The sequence below is a fragment of the Neoarius graeffei genome, chromosome 20, assembly GCF_027579695.1.
Source record: "Neoarius graeffei isolate fNeoGra1 chromosome 20, fNeoGra1.pri, whole genome shotgun sequence".
In the NCBI taxonomy this organism is placed as follows: domain Eukaryota; kingdom Metazoa; phylum Chordata; class Actinopteri; order Siluriformes; family Ariidae; genus Neoarius; species Neoarius graeffei.
This window is the reverse complement of record NC_083588.1, coordinates 40,954,903-40,970,683: the sequence shown is the minus strand read 5'-3', so window position 1 is coordinate 40,970,683 and position 15,781 is coordinate 40,954,903. Positions and strand designations below refer to the sequence as shown.

The following is a 15,781-nucleotide window of genomic DNA, read 5'->3' as shown; positions in this document are numbered from 1 at the left end:
ATCTACACTCATGTACCTCCTAGGGTTTATTATTGGACCTCAAGGTAACTATGTGTACCTTTTTAGGGCCAAAAAGGTACATATATGTTCCCAATCAGTATATAAAAGGTACAAATAAGTACCTTAGAGGGTCATCATCATTGGCTGTCCATCGCTAGCGATGATGACTGCTTCATTAGAATGCACAGAAATGCAGATGGACCACGAGGCCCACACCAGAGCAACAGAGTCGCCCGCAGCGGCGGCACAAACAGCCCGGCTGAGCCACCATGGAATGTCTGGCCTCATGAGCTCTCACATACTATTCTCCTCTCCTAACAAAGTGTCTTGCACAGTCAGGTAAGACAAACGATGTTGTGCCCCCATCGTGTTGTCTCTCTGGACCTCCAGACCTGATGCCAAATGGTGCACAAATGTACCACAGACCTGACGGGTATGGAAGTTGCCCTGCAGTGACAACTGACTTGCCGAGTGATGCCATCCATTGGCCATTTGAGTGGGTCTTCTGCATACCATCAGGTGGTGCGCCATTGACCCTGTTGGGTTCATCTGCCACATTGCACCGGAAAGCGCCCTGCTGCCAGAGCCTTATTGATATACTTTTTCACCCATAGCTGGAACCCAGGTAAGTGCTACTACTCCGGGTCAGAGTGGACCTGGTAGCAATGGTGATTAAGGGGTAACTCCACTTTCCCCAGTACTCAAGTCCTCCTGGACCTGAGACTCCCCACCGGTTGCAGTTTAAAGTCATACCCAGGACTAGGGTACTTAGAGGGTACTGCCCCAGTGACGAGCTGGTGTACCCCTTAAAGTACAATAATGTGCTTTATTTTCTGAGTGTACCTATGAAGCCAGTGAATGGACATGGCTATCAATCAAGGACTTCTGATGAGTCAGGGTTTGGAAAAACCTATGCCATGCAACATGAGCTCATTCCATGGTATCCAGTGAATCAACAAAGTAACATATAAGGTACAACTGTCATGTTATTACCACATATCACCAAGTTTATGCATGTTTGCTGATTTCCTGACCACTTCCCAGCTTAACATTTTTGAGTATTGTCTAGCACTTTGGTTTGTCTGGTTTGCCGATCCACTTCATGACAAATATGGGACAAATATGGTATGTGTCTAGTGTGACTGTAAGAGTCTCAGGCTTTTCCAACTGGATCAAAATTGTTTCTAATGAAACAAAATCATATACATTTCTAAATAAATATATTCCTATTTATTCCTACAAATTTTTATCGAACGAGCCTTTTTCATACATAAACTGAGACCAGTTTATGTAGAATACAGAAAGTTTACATATTCTTAATTTTGGATTTCCAAAAATCTTTGACTGGCAATGTAGACATAGCAAGAAATACACTTACCATCCACTTTAGTAGGAAGACATCTACACCTACACGTTCATCCATCCTTCTGTCTATCCATTGTCTATATTGCTTATCCATGAGGGTCGTGGGGGAAGCTGGAGCTAATCTCAGCTGACTTCGGGCAAGAGATAGAGTACACCCTGGGCAGGTCACCAATCTATCACAGGGCTAACACACAGATAAACAAGAATTCACACTCACATTCACAACTGTGCAAAAATTAAAGTAGCAAATTGACTTACAGCATTCATCCCTCTTCGTGTTTGTCCTGTTTTGTCGCATTACAAGCTGGAATTAAAATGGACTTTTTGGGGGGTTAGCACCATTAGAGTTACACAACATGCCTACAACCTTAAAGGTGTAATTTTTTTTTTTTACTATGACATAAACAATAATTAAGCTGAAAAAACAGAAATCTGGAGCATGCATAGATATTCACCCTCCCAAAGTCAGTACTTTGTAGAGCCACCTTTTGCTGCAATTACAGCTGCAAGTCTCTTGGGGTATGTCTCTATTAGCTTAGCACATCTAGCCGCTGGGATTTTTGCCCATTCCTCAAGGCAGAACTGTTCCAATTCCTTCAAGTTAGATGGGTTGCATTGGTGTACAGCAATCTTCAAGTTATGCCACAGATTCTCAATTGGATTGAGGTCTGGGCTTTGATTAGGCCATTCCAAGACATTTAAATGTTTCCCTTTAAATCACTCCAGTGTAGCTTTAGCAGTATGTTTTGGGTCCTTGTCCTGCTGGGACCTTCGTCCCAGTCTCAAACATCTGGGTGACTCAAACAAGTTTTCCTCCAGAATTGCCCTGTATTTAGTGCCATCCATCTTTCCTTCAGTCCTGACCAGCTTTCCTGTCTGTGCAGATGAAAAATATCCCCACAGCATGATGCTACCACCACCATACTTCACTGTAGGAATGGTGTTCTCAGGGTGTTGGGTTTGTGCCACACATGGCATTTCTCATGATGGCCAAAAATATCAATTTTAGTCTCATTTGACCAGAGAACCTTCTCCCATGTGTTTGGGGAGTCTGCCACATGCTGTTGGGCAAATTCCAAAGGTGTTTTTGTAAGTAATTACTTTTTTTGCCACTTTTCCATAAAGCCTCACTCTGTGGAGTGTACGGCTTAAAGTGGTCCTATGGACAGATACTCCCATCTCCGCTGTGGATCTTTGCAGCTCCTTCAGTGTTATTTTTGGTGTCTTTGTTACATTTCTGATTAATGCCTTCCTTGCTCAGTGTGTGCATTTTGGTGGGCAGCCTTCTCTCGTCAGGTTTGTAGTGGTGCCATATTTTTTCCATTTTGCTATAATGGATTTAATGGTGCTCCCTGGGATATTCAAAGTTTGGGATATTTTTTATAACCCAACCCTGATCTATACTTCTCCACAACTTTGTCTCTGACCTGTTTGGGGTGCTGCTTTGTTCTCATGTTGTTGCTTAGTAGTGTAGCAGAGTCTGGGTCCTTCCAGAACAGGTTGATTTATACAGACATCATGGGACAGATCAAGTGACACTTTGTACACAGGTGGATCTTAATGAACTAATTATGTGACATATGAAGTGAATTGGTTGGACCAGCTCTTATTTAGGGGTTTCATATGGAAAGGGAGTGAATACCTATGCACACTCCAGATTTCTGTTTTTTCACCTTAATTATTGTTCATGTCACAATAAAACAACAATTTGCACCTTTAAAATGGTTGGCATGCTGTGTAAATCAGATGGTGCTAACCAACCCAAAAATCCATTTTAATTCCAGCTTGTAATGCGACAAAACAGGACAAACACCAAGGGGGATGAATACTTTTGCAAGACATTGTAATCTGCATGTCTTTGGACTGTGGGAGGAAACCAAAGCACCTGGAGGAAACCCACACAGGCATGTCAAAAAAAGTCAAAGTCCTTCCTGCACCATTAATGGCGCGTTTGGCGATGCCAATCTCCGTTTCGTAGCCCTCGGCCTCTTGCCTATATTACATAGCTAGGGTTACAGTGGGGGGGCTAGTCCTCTGGTAACCACAAGAGTTTGACTCCCCACTCGCATCTGTATTGCAGCGTGCCTTGCCAGATGGCAGTAGGCACCATTTTTATGTCACATTACAGATCACACAGGCATGGGGACTGCACATTCATGCAGTTAGCTAATCAGCCAATCATGTAGCAATAGCACAATGCATAAAATCATGCAGATACAGGTCAAGAGCTTCAGTTAATATTCACATCAAACATCAGAATGGTCTGAGCTGACAGGAAATCTACAGTAACTCGAATAAGCACTCTTTACCACCATGATGAGCAGAAAAACGTCTCAGCAGTGACCAGTGAGTATATATGCAACAACAACAACAATGCAAAGCAACAGGCAAGAGAGGATTTAGATAAAGGAGAGTTGGGTATAAGTGTAAGTGATCTTATGAGTCATTATAAGCTTCCCTGTCAGGAATTACTAAGGTATCAAATTCAAGGGTTGGCTGCTCAATTATATAATATTACATGAGGAGGAGAGAGGGTTAGTTTAGATAATTCAAAGTTGGCAGAATTTTTTAATACCCATGACTGACTACAATTGAGTTTCCATTCCATTTCATTCTTGGCATGACAAACAATGGTATGGTTGTAGTACCAAGGTTTGGATTACAGAATGTGAGAAGATTGAAAGATTTCTGGGATGGCTGATCAACCGCTCTTTTTTAACAGGTTGAATTTTCAGTGAACCAAGACAAATTTGGCCAGTAAGTGCAAGGATGACTGTATCTTCTGTTTTTAAAGCTGGAAAATGGGAAATGTTTTCACCAGGGCTGTAAGACTTGAGTTCAGTCTTAGACTTGAGTTTGGTGCTGAGACTTTTATTTTTTGCAGTGATTAATTGGATTTATGGGCATTTGTACTTGAAACTGTCTTGGTCTTGGACATTGGTCTTATTGAACATGAACATGGGCTTGAGTAAGATTCTGTAAGAATGATGTTTGTGTCATCTTTTCTCATGAACAAAGTTTGATAAGAAGTAGTTTGTTCTTCCTAAAACATAGCCTAATAATTGTCTCAATGTACCAGTGAAGCCAACTAATTGAAGTGAAGTGTAGGCCTTGAAAAGCATGTTTTCTGGGCTTGATCTTGACTGTGTCTTGACCAGACCCTGGTTAGTCTTAGTCTTGGACTTCTTTTGGACTTGATAGCGGGAGTCTTGACTATATCTCTAGCTTTTACTAACAATTATGTGTTTGGAGGAGAGGAATAGCTTTGATTAGATTTCTGTCATACTTTGGTGCTGGTGAAAGTGTTAAGTGCAATCTTACTGGAAAGAAAGCATTCACTATTTTTTTTTCTGGGAACAAAAGAAATAAAAGTTAAGTGGAAGTGTAACTGATATTCTGAGACATTTACAATAATTTCCTGTTCTCTGGAAAGGGTGGCACGGTGGTGTAGTGGTTAGCACTGCCGCTTCATAGCAAGAAGGTTTTTGGTTCGAGCCCAGTGGCCGATGAGGGCCTTTCTGTGCGGAGTTTGCATGTTCTCCCCGTGTCTGTGTGGGTTTCCTCCAGGTGCTCCGGTTTCCCCCAAAGACATGCAGGTTAGGTTAACTGGTGACTCTAAATTGACCGTAGGTGTGAATGTGAGTGTGAATGGTTGTCTGTGTCTATGTGTCAGCCCTGTGATGACCTGGTGACTTGTCCAGGGTGTACCCTGCCTCTCGCCTATAGTCAGCTAGGATAGGCTCCAGCTTGCCTGCGACCCTGCACAGGATAAGCGGTTACAGATAATGGATGGATGGATGGATGGATAGAATCCCCTTAGCATGTAACTTTGAGGAAACCAACAAGGACGCTAGTAGAATATGTTAAACTCCACAGAGACAGCGTATGAACCCTAAATCAAACCCCTGACCCTCAAGCTGCACCATTACCTGCTATACCACCATGCCGCTCCAAATGAATAAATATTTATAAAAATTCTTTAAGTGCAAAGAGTCACAAAGTTTAAAGCTTTTAATTGAAAAAGTTTTTAAAGTAAAAAAGTTTTAAAGCACCATTTAGTAGTCTTTTTTTTAAAATAACTGAATACTGAAAGTATCTCTAAATACCCACTGTGCATTTGTTATTAAGCTTAAAATAAGTTAACCTAAAACAATGTCCAGCTTAAACATCTTCTGTGCATCTTCAGTCAGAACTGGTCTTTAAGTATAGTCTGGTTCTTATTCTGTGTAAAAATGGATTGGTCTTGCCTGGTATCTGTCATGTAAAACCAGAAATCAGTGTTGGCTTAATAATCGTATATAATAACCATACAGGGGCGGCACGATGGTGTAGTGGTTAGTGCTGTCGCCTCACAGCAAGAAGGTCTGGGTTTGAGCCCCGTGGCCGGCGAGGGCCTTTCTGTGCGGAGTTTGCATGTTCTCCCCGTGTCTGCGTGGGTTTCCTCTGGGTGCTCTGGTTTCCCCCACAGTCCAAAGACATGCAGGTTAGGTTAACTGGTGACTCTAAATTGACCGTAGGTGTGAGTGTGAATGGTTGTCTGTGTCTATGTGTCAGCCCTGTGATGACCTGGCGACTTGTCCAGGGTGTACCCCGCCTTTCGCCCGTAGTCAGCTGGGATAGGCTCCAGCTTGCCTGCGACCCTGTAGAACAGGATAAAGCAGCTAGAGATAATGAGATGAGATGAGAATGAGACATTGTGGACTGCACTGCAAAAAATAAAAATCTTAGGAAGTTTATTTGTCTATTTTCAAGTCAAAACATCTAGCCACCCTTATTATAAGACATAATTGCCCAACAAGCAAAACCTCATTTAGCTAGAAAGGCTAGTTTTTAGACAGTCCATCTTGAAAATCTTGTATAGACAAAATGTCTTGAAAAAGTCTTATTTGGAGCACCTTTGAAAATAAAACAAGTTTTTTTTTAAAACAAGTAAGTACATTTTGGACATTTGTCAAATGCGGTTCATCTTGTTTCAAGAAAAAACAAAAACAAAGTATGCTTATTTTGGGAATAAATGAACTTCACTGAAATCTTTGAATCTAGTGCCCCCAAAATGCATTGTTGCTTTGGCGTTGTGTAAGCACTGTAAGTCAAAATGCGTAGACGTTTGGTCACCTTGCATATCTTTAGTTTACTGTGACTGTTTACTCAGATTGAGCTCCTTCTAGATGCTGTACATACTCTAGACCAGACAAGTGCCTTCAAAAAGGCTATGAGTGAGTGGAGGGCATTTTAGTGAGGTCTTTTTGGAATGCTGTGAGTTAAGTTCAGTGGGTTTTTTTTGTTTGTTTGTTTGTTTGTTTGTTTGTTTTTTGTGCCTGATCTTGTAAACCCCTCGTACGGTACACATGAATAGTCAGTGCCCCCAAAATGCACTGTTGCTTTGGCATTGTGTAAGCACTGTAAGTCAAAATGCGTAGACTTTTTTTTTATTTTTATTTTTTATTTTTTTGGTGCCTGAGGTCCTGGGGAAGTGGAATCTTAAGAGATATTTTAATGTTTGAATGTTGAAATGGGAAAAAAAATAAACTTGTTGCAATGCTACACGTGTCGTCAACTTGATTCAAGATAGTCTCTGGTCTCATATCTAGAGTATTTTACTAATTACAGGTCACAAAAGGAGAATCTTTTAAGCTAGCAATGCTTAGTTGTAGAATTTAACAATCCTAATATTAGTATATTTATCTTAAATTCAGTTTTTACTGCTAAGACTTTGTCATGAATTTAAGTGAAATACTCTTAAAATGAAATAAATAAAAATGACTTGAATGGCTAAATGTAAAAAGTACGATCTTGTTATAAGAACTATTTTGATTATTTTGAGTTAATCAGATCTCGCATAATAAGTTCCCCAATCTTATTTTGGAATTATTTCATCTAAAAACAGGTTAGATTTTTCATCTTACTTTAAGAAATCTTACCAAGTCAAATTTGACTAGTTCCATTGGCAGATTTTTTTCACCTGATTCAAGCAAATATGCTTTGTTTTAATCTTTTATTTCTTATTTTTGAAAGGCCATTTTTTGCAGTGTGTACGTGTTGAAAGTACTGAAGGCAAACAAAGGTCTCTTTGTAGCGCATCAAAACAAAGAAAGAAAAAAGGGGGGAGGAAAGTGTAGACGTGTCCACCAACATTTCCTCAACAATTTTTATGACCTGACAGGAATTCATTGCAAAAACTTCCTTGAATCATTTCCTGAATTCACAGGTATCGTACAGTATTGCCCAAGATCTGCTCGTGCGAGAGAATGTTAACACACCTGTTAGACAAATAGTAGTTTAGCTTAAAATGTAATCACTCAAGCAAATTTTTTTGTGTGTAATAATTAACTTTTGCATCTTTTCACAAATTATTTTTTTCTCTGAGAAAAACAATAGCTTTTGATACTTTCATTTAGAATAAAAATAAATAAAAGTTACTCTCCAAAATACTGTTGAAGTGACTTTATAAAAGAACTTCATCTTACGTCATCTTAAAATTAAAACTGAGTTTTTATATTAGAGACCTATATCATTTCTAAGTCAGTTTATTGACGAGCGTAATCCAAAAATAAATACTCCAATACTTTGGTGTTTTCTCATTTGCTCGTGAGAAAAATAATGTTTATTTTTGTGCTACATGTAAGATACCTCATACTTAAGAATTTGCTGAAGTAGATCATTCAAGATCCTAGAATATTACAGGATACTTACATAACACATATTCAATCAATATAAACTCAATGTTTTTTTAAAATTAATTAAAAGACACTTCATGTCTTGAAGTAATGATGGATGTCATTTCTCTTTACTTAGTTGAGCGGTTCTTGACATAATAAAGTGGGTGGCACGGTGGTGTAGTGGTTAGCACTGTCGCCTCACAGCAAGAAGGTTCTGGGTTCGAGGCCAACGGGGGCCTTTCTGTGTGGAGTTTGCATGTTCTCCCTGTGTCTGCGTGGGTTTCCCCCACAGTCCAAAGACATACAGTTAGGTTAACACAGGACGGCCTTGGGGTGAAGTGCCCAAGAGTGGCGGCGCGTACATATGCAGCGGCTTTGCTCTCCTGTGATGAACTAAATTTCGTTGTACATTTGTGCAGTGACAATAAAGGCATTCTATTCTAATATGGATTGCTACAGTTGTCTAATCGGGATATTTACTGTATGTTTATTATTTACTGTTTGATCTCAAATGCATTAAGAAGGCAAGAAATTGCACTTTTGACGAGGCACATCTGTTAACTGAAAAGCATTCCAGGTGTTGACCTTGTGAAGCTGGTTAAGAATTTTAGAAAAACTGATGAAGTAGATCATTCAAGATCCTAGAATATTACAGGATACTTACATAACACATATTCGATCAATATAAACTCAGTGGTTTTTTTAAATTAATTAAAAGACACTTCATGTCTTGAAGTAATGATGGATGTCATTTCATAGTGGTTAGCACTGTCGCCTCACAGCAAGAAGGTTCTGGGTTCGAGGCCAACGGGGGCCTTTCTGACTAACTAATAACTAATCTCATCTTATCTCATCTCATCTCATCATCTCTAGCAGCTAGAGATAATGAGATGAGAGATGAGATTACATTATAATAACTTAGCTGGAAGCTGAGGTTAGATCCCAAATAATTAGCCTGCTTCCTGAGTATACAGTACACTAGGCAGGGTGCACTATTTTAAAGCCAGGGTGTGGCGGCTGTAGGGTGGTGTTGCAGGATTTCCCAGCTACATAGACAAGGACAGACTGTTCCTATTTACAGTACAGGGCTGAAACTCACTTAGGCTTGTGTAAGAACAAACTGTTCACACATCCATAATTTTTTCCAGATTTTTAAGTGCAAGTTACGATACAACAACAACAACAACAACAACAACAATTCTCAGTTTCTCGATGACGTTTTTCTAAAATTCTCTGAGCTTATCCCCAATTAAACCCATTAGAGAAGGATTTTCTGAAATGTTGATTACTGTTGTCGCCTATTTATGTTACATTCCAGACTAAAAATGGGAAGTTCAATGTGCGAAAGTCCCAGGTTTTTTTGTACACATTTTGTTACAGATGTTATTTTATGACTTCTACATTACTGAGTCAGAACAACATTTTACATGTACAGACATGTGACATTTTTCTTTTTCTTTTTTTTAAGTGAGCCTAATCCAAAAAAAAAAAATGACAGAAAAATGTTTGTTAGCAACAGGTTACCTTAGAGTTATATATTTTTCAGATTTAAAAAAAAAAAAAAACATAATGAAGGTTGTGGAGATGAAGAAGAAGAAGATATGGTAAAGTTTCCAGAAGAACTGTGATGGTTTCTCTAAAATGGTTAGTAAAAGTTACAAGCTAATTTCCTGATAAAACTGCATTGTCTACCTGAGACTAATTCCATTCATTTATTTATTTGAAAGCAAAGGGTCTTGTCACAGCAAATATTGACTTATTGTTTAGTTTATTACTGTTTACTGAGGTATTTCGTGTTTTTTTGTATACAGAAACATTTAATTTCATTATTGTTTGAAGGCTTTGCTGCTTTACAGATTTCTCTCTCTCTCCACCCACCCACATCACATTTCTGTAAGTCTTTCCCTAAAGGTTTTCTTCACAGTAAAAAAAAGTTTTGAATTCTAAAGACATCAAACGACTATTTTTTTTTTATTCTGTAAGCTAATTATGAATATGTATTTATTGTAATTACATGGTGCCTCATTTACAAAAGAATTACATGTAAAAATATAAGAACATTAACCTGGCAAAAAGAAATTGTATGATATTGATATATATCCATCCATCCATCCATCCATTATCCATAACCGCTTATCCTGTACAGGGTCGCAGGCAAGCTGGAGCCTATCCCAGCTGACTACGGGTGAAAGGCGGGGTACACCCTGGACAAGTCGCCAGGTCATCACAGGGCTGACACATAGACACAGACAACCATTCACACTCACATTCACACCTACGGTCAATTTAGAGTCACCAGTTAGCCTAACCTGCATGTCTTTGGACTGTGGGGGAAACCGGAGCACCCGGAGGAAACCCACGCGGACACGGGGAGAACATGCAAACTCCGCACAGAAAGGCCCCCATTGGCCATTGGGCTCGAACCCAGAACCTTCACCCTTGTGACACACACACACACACGGTGTAGTGGTTAGCACTGTCACCTCACAGCAAGAAGGTCCTGGGTTCGAGCCCCGTGGCCGACGAGGGCCTTTCTGTGTGGAATTTGCATGTTCTCCCCGTGTCCGCGTGGGTTTCTGCCAGGTGCTCCTGTTTCCTCCTACAGTCCAAAGACATGCAGGTTAGGCTAATTGGTGGCTCTAAATTGACTGTAGATGTGGATGGTTGTTTGTTTCTATGTGTCAGCCCTGTGATGACCTGGTGACTTGTCCAGGGTGTACCCCGCCTCTCTCCCGTAGTCAGCTGGGATAGGCTCCAGCTTGCCCACGACCCTGTAGGACAGGATAAGTGGCTACAGATAATGGATGGATGGATATACACACCTTGTTCACCTTAAAGGCTTTATTTATAATTACTAATCAACCAACACCACACACAGTACCAGTCAAAAGTTTGGACATTCATAAGTGTGTCCTTGTAGATGTTATAGTTTAATTGCATCATATGCTACAATATCCTGACATTAATCATAGAAAAACCTGGAATACATTTTATAATGATCATAAGCATGACAAAGAAAATGAATTTTGTCTTTTATTGTTTTTATTTTGTGACTTAACTCCCTAAACACTCATTTCAGAAGCCTGTTTGAGAATAGAACTAAAACATGTCATGTAACTGATTGTTTCATGTAATTGATTGAACATCATTCATTATTCATGAGGTGTATATAATTACAAGAAGATTAAATAATACAAAAAAAAAATCAGAAGGGGCGGTTTCACGGTGCCGCCCACCTGCTTCTGACTCCACCTCCCTGAGTACTGAGCTTTATATGGTCGGGTGTCTTGCGGTTCCTCACCGTGTTCACCTGCAGTGCAGCAGCGCCTTCACAGGGACAAACCCAGGCAAACAGCACAGAGTGAGATGGAAGAACGCAGACTTCCTGTTCGTGTTCTCCTTTTAGGAGTGATGCACAAGGAGAAGAGCAAAGTAAGGCAATGTTTACAGTGCACTTTATTTATTTATTTATTTATTTATTTATTTACTAAACAAAGTATTGACCACTCACTGAGCACACAGTAAATTTAAGCTTGTACCTTCCCTCTAGCTCTACATGGCCTCTGTTCTTTGGTCAGATCAAAATGAGATCATCATCTACAGAACGCTTGAGGAATTCAGAACACTGCATGTAAGTATTTTTCCCCCCACAAATAAATCTTGATATTTTAGACTAATTTTTTTACAGTCTCTGTTACATGCTCTATTTATTTATTTTTTCCTTTTCAGATTACACTTAAGAAGAAATGTGCAGCTTTAAATGTAGGTCCTTTTCAAAAGTCAGTAAGGACTGTTCCCAAGTTTAAAGGTAAACCTGGTCTTGTTATATTTATTTTAAAATTAATTACATACATACAGGGCGGCACAGTGGTGTCGGGGTTAGTACTGTCGCCTCACAACAAGAAGGTTCTGGGTTTGAGCCCAGTGACCGACGAGGGCCTTTCTGTGTGTGTGTAATTTGTATGTTCTCCCCATGTCTGTGTCGATTTCCTTCAGGTGCTCTGGTTTCTCCCAGAGACATGCAGGTTAGGTTAATTGGTGGCTCTAAATTGACCGTAGGTGTGAATTGTTGTTTGACTCATGTGGGTCAGTCTTGTGATGACCTGGCGACTTGTCCAGGGTGTACCCCGCCTCTCACCCATAGTCAGATGGGATAGGCTCCAGCTTGCCTGTGAGCCTGTACAGGACAAGCAGCTACAGATAATGGATGGATGGTTGTGAAGCTGCAACAAACCTAGCAACCCGACAGTAGATTAAGTATGTGTGTGCTTTCAATAGAGGCTGGCAACTGACAGGATAATTGGCCTACAGGACATGAGGATGATGGGGGGAATAAATAAATTATATATATATAAGTACATCCATCCATTATCTGTAGCTGCTTATCCTGTTCTACAGGGTCGCAGGCAAGCTGGAGCCTATCCCAGCTGACTACGGGTGAAAGGCGGGGTACACCCTGGACAAGTCGCCAGGTCATCACAGGGCTGACACATAGACACAGACAACCATTCACACTCACATTCACACCTACGGTCAATTTAGAGTCACCAGTTAACCTAACCTGCATGTCTTTGGACTGTGGGGGAAACCGGAGCACCTGGAGGAAACCCACGCGGACACGGGGAGAACATGCAAACTCCACACAGAAAGGCCCTCGTCGGCTGCTGGGCTCGAACCCAGGACCTTCTTGCTGTGAGGCAACAGTGCTAACCACCACACCACACCACACCACCGTGCCACCCAATATAAGTACATACACTTCTAAATAAATACTTATTTTAAAATCAATATAAAAGAATAAAAAATGTGGCCTTAGACACATCTTTCATACATCTGCTTGCAGCTGAGAAAGTAAAGAAAGGCCTTCAGAAGAACAGCTACAGTAAGTCCCTGCTGAGGCTGAAGCTGCTGGAGGAGTACTGCACGGCACTGCTGTCCGCTGTTCCTTCCGTCTCTCAAAGCTCAGAGCTCGTCCAGTTTCTGCTTCCCAGTCCAGATGATCTGAAACCAGAATTTTCCCAGAACAGGTATTCACACACACACACACACACACACACACACCTGCATAGGGTTGCAAAGGGGTGGAAAGTTTCCGGGAATTTTGAAGGGCCCGGGAATATTGGGAATTTTCAATTTTGGCATTTATTAAGTTTTAAACATTTTAAAACATTTCATCACCCAGAAAAACAAATTAAAACCCATGTTAAGCCTTTCTTTCAATTATGTACTGTTTTGTGCTAATTAAGAATGGGGCATATTGCTAAAGGCCAATTAATAAAAGGCTTTTAGTTTTTCAATATTAGAATTATATTCAAATTTTTCAGTGAAAAATTATTATTCTCAATTATCTAGTCCGAGGGACACTTAATAGAAATCCAGTCAAAATTGTCAAAGGTCAAATGCGCATTCCCAAGTTCCCTACCAAAAACGTGTAGAAGGTCTTGTATCCCTTGGTCTACTACACATATTTTGAATAATTTTTTTTTTTGTGTTGGGGACCTCTTGAATCTGCATTTGAATAGATTTCTATTAAGTGTCCCTCGGACAAGATATCTAGTAATTTTGAATTGAATAGATTATTTTTCTAGAGTGTACCCTTTGGGAAGAATTCACTGGAAATCTAACTCATTGCATAACAAGTAGTGATTTCTAAAAATCTTGCAAAAAATCCATTTTTACCTTTTTTCACATCACATCACCTCTAGCCGCTTTATCCTGTTCTACAGGGTCGCAGGCAAGCTGGAGCCTATGCCAGCTGACTACAGGCGAAAGGCGGGGTACACTCTGGACAAGTCGCCAGGTCATCACAGGGCCGACACATAGACACAGACAACCATTCACACTCACACCTACGGTCAATTTAGAGTCCAGAAGCAACCCACGAAACCAGAGCAAACCCACGCGGACAACATGCAAACTCCACACAGAAAGGCCCTCGCCGGCCCCGGGGCTTGAACCCAGGACCTTCTTGCTGTGAGGCGACAGCGCTAACCACTACACCACCGTGCCGCCCCTCATAAAATAACAAGGAATATTTTTAAAAAATGTAAAATTTCTAATTACTAGTAATCTTGAAATAAATTTTGCTGCTTGTAAAATATATTAGTGCCACCTTTTTCTTTGAATCTAGAGCAAGGCTGTTTAATGTCATTGTTTTAATAGCATTGTATACCCTAATCATTACTTTTAATCCGATAATTTGCAAGCAAATTACTTGACAGGACATGGTTTACAAACCAGTTGCAAAATGAAAAAGGAATTCAAGTTGTTGAAGTATAATTAGTAAACAAAAAAGTTACAGGAGGGGGCGGCACGGTGGTGTAGTGGTTAGCGCTGTCGCCTCACAGCAAGAAGGTCTGGGCTCGAGCCCCGTGGCCGGCGAGGGCCTTTCTGTGTGGAGTTTGCATGTTCTCCGCATGGGTTTCCCCCAGGTGCTCCGGTTTCCCCCACAGTCCAAAGACATGCAGGTTAGGTTAACTGGTGACTCTAAATTGACCGTAGGTGTGAGTGTGAGTGTGAATGGTTGTCTGTGTCTATGTGCCAGCCCTGTGATGACCTGGTGACTTGTCCAGGGTGTACCCCGCCTTTCGCCCGTAGTCAGCTGGGATAGGCTCCAGCTTGCCTGCGACCCTGTAGAAGGATAAAGCAGCTACAGATAATGAGATGAGAAAAGTTACAGGAAGCAGTCTTCAAAATCATAAGTAGAGTTAAAGTTGCTTTTGAAGATAAGTTCTCACAAAGTCTAAGGTTACTGTTTACCCTTTGGTGACTGACCCCTTGAAAATGGTTCCTCCAGGAACGATGACATTTCAGTTGTCAAGACAACGGAAAAACTAAAATACAAAAACAGAAAGATACGTCACAATGCTCTTGTGCACAAAACAAAATGCTCTTGTATTTTAGTTTTTCCGTTGTCTTGACAACTGAAACGTCATCGTTCCTGGAGGAACCATTTTCAAGGGGTCAGTCACCAAAGGGTACTTTATACATGTACCGGGGAAAACCCATATTGGTTTTGTAAAACATTTGGTGGTTATTAATTTTCTCAGTTCTTTAATTAGTTGCATGCTTGTTTTTGCTTGTATGTTCTTCTGAACAGAACAGAGACCCAGAGAAATATCCTAATCTGAATAAAAGGACCTTCTTTTTTTTTGTATAAATTTTTAAGTAAAGTTGGTTTTGAAAATTCCCAAAAGTTCCCCAAAACTCCCATAAATTCCTGTTAATTCCCAAAATTTCCACGGAAATTTTCCACTCTGAAAATTCCTGGGAATTTTGCAACCCTACACCTGCACCCCAAAAAACATTTTCGACATGTGAGAAGTGAAATAAAGTAGGCTAATTGAAATGTTATTTGGCACAGCATTGTAGTCATGCCATCGGAAGATACTCTGGGCAGAAGCAGTAACCCAAAATCAGATGCCGGTGTAACCAAACCATTCGTGACCCAGATGTACCGATGCATCGCTGCTTATGAGACTAAGGACACGAAGAACCGTCCTTTCAAGGTTGAGGTGGGAGAAACTGTGGATGTGCTCATCAAGGATAAAGCAGGTGCGAGTAATTAGATACCCTCATGGCTTATCTCTCATTCACTATTCACGTTTGTGTGTTTTTTCATGTACATTTTCTAACGGTGTCTTCACAGGCTGGTGGTTGGTTGAGAATGAGGCTAAATGTCTCGCCTGGTTTCCTGCTCCATACCTGGAGAACGCTGAGGCAGATGATGAGGGCGCTGATCAAGAACTTGGAGAAAG

General features: G+C 40.6%; 1 protein-coding gene across 4 annotated transcripts in view; it reads left to right on the top strand.

The window, feature by feature from the left end:
- gid4 (GID complex subunit 4 homolog) overlaps positions 1–15,781 on the top strand; it is an 84,592-nt gene that overhangs the window by 66,663 nt on the left and 2,148 nt on the right. The window contains exons 1-7 of one of the 4 annotated variants that reach the window (XM_060901725.1): positions 9,652–9,668; positions 11,341–11,456; positions 11,575–11,655; positions 11,754–11,832; positions 12,868–13,051; positions 15,388–15,578; positions 15,673–15,780. In XM_060901725.1, coding sequence (XP_060757708.1) covers positions 11,391–11,456; positions 11,575–11,655; positions 11,754–11,832; positions 12,868–13,051; positions 15,388–15,578; positions 15,673–15,780 — 709 coding nt within the window. In that variant the 5' untranslated portion in view covers positions 9,652–9,668; positions 11,341–11,390. Of the gene's footprint in view, positions 1–9,651; positions 9,669–9,822; positions 9,918–11,107; positions 11,457–11,574; positions 11,656–11,753; positions 11,833–12,867; positions 13,052–15,387; positions 15,579–15,672; position 15,781 lie in introns of those variants that run through there. The other 3 variants (XM_060901724.1, XM_060901723.1, XM_060901726.1) reach the window with 3 other exon arrangements.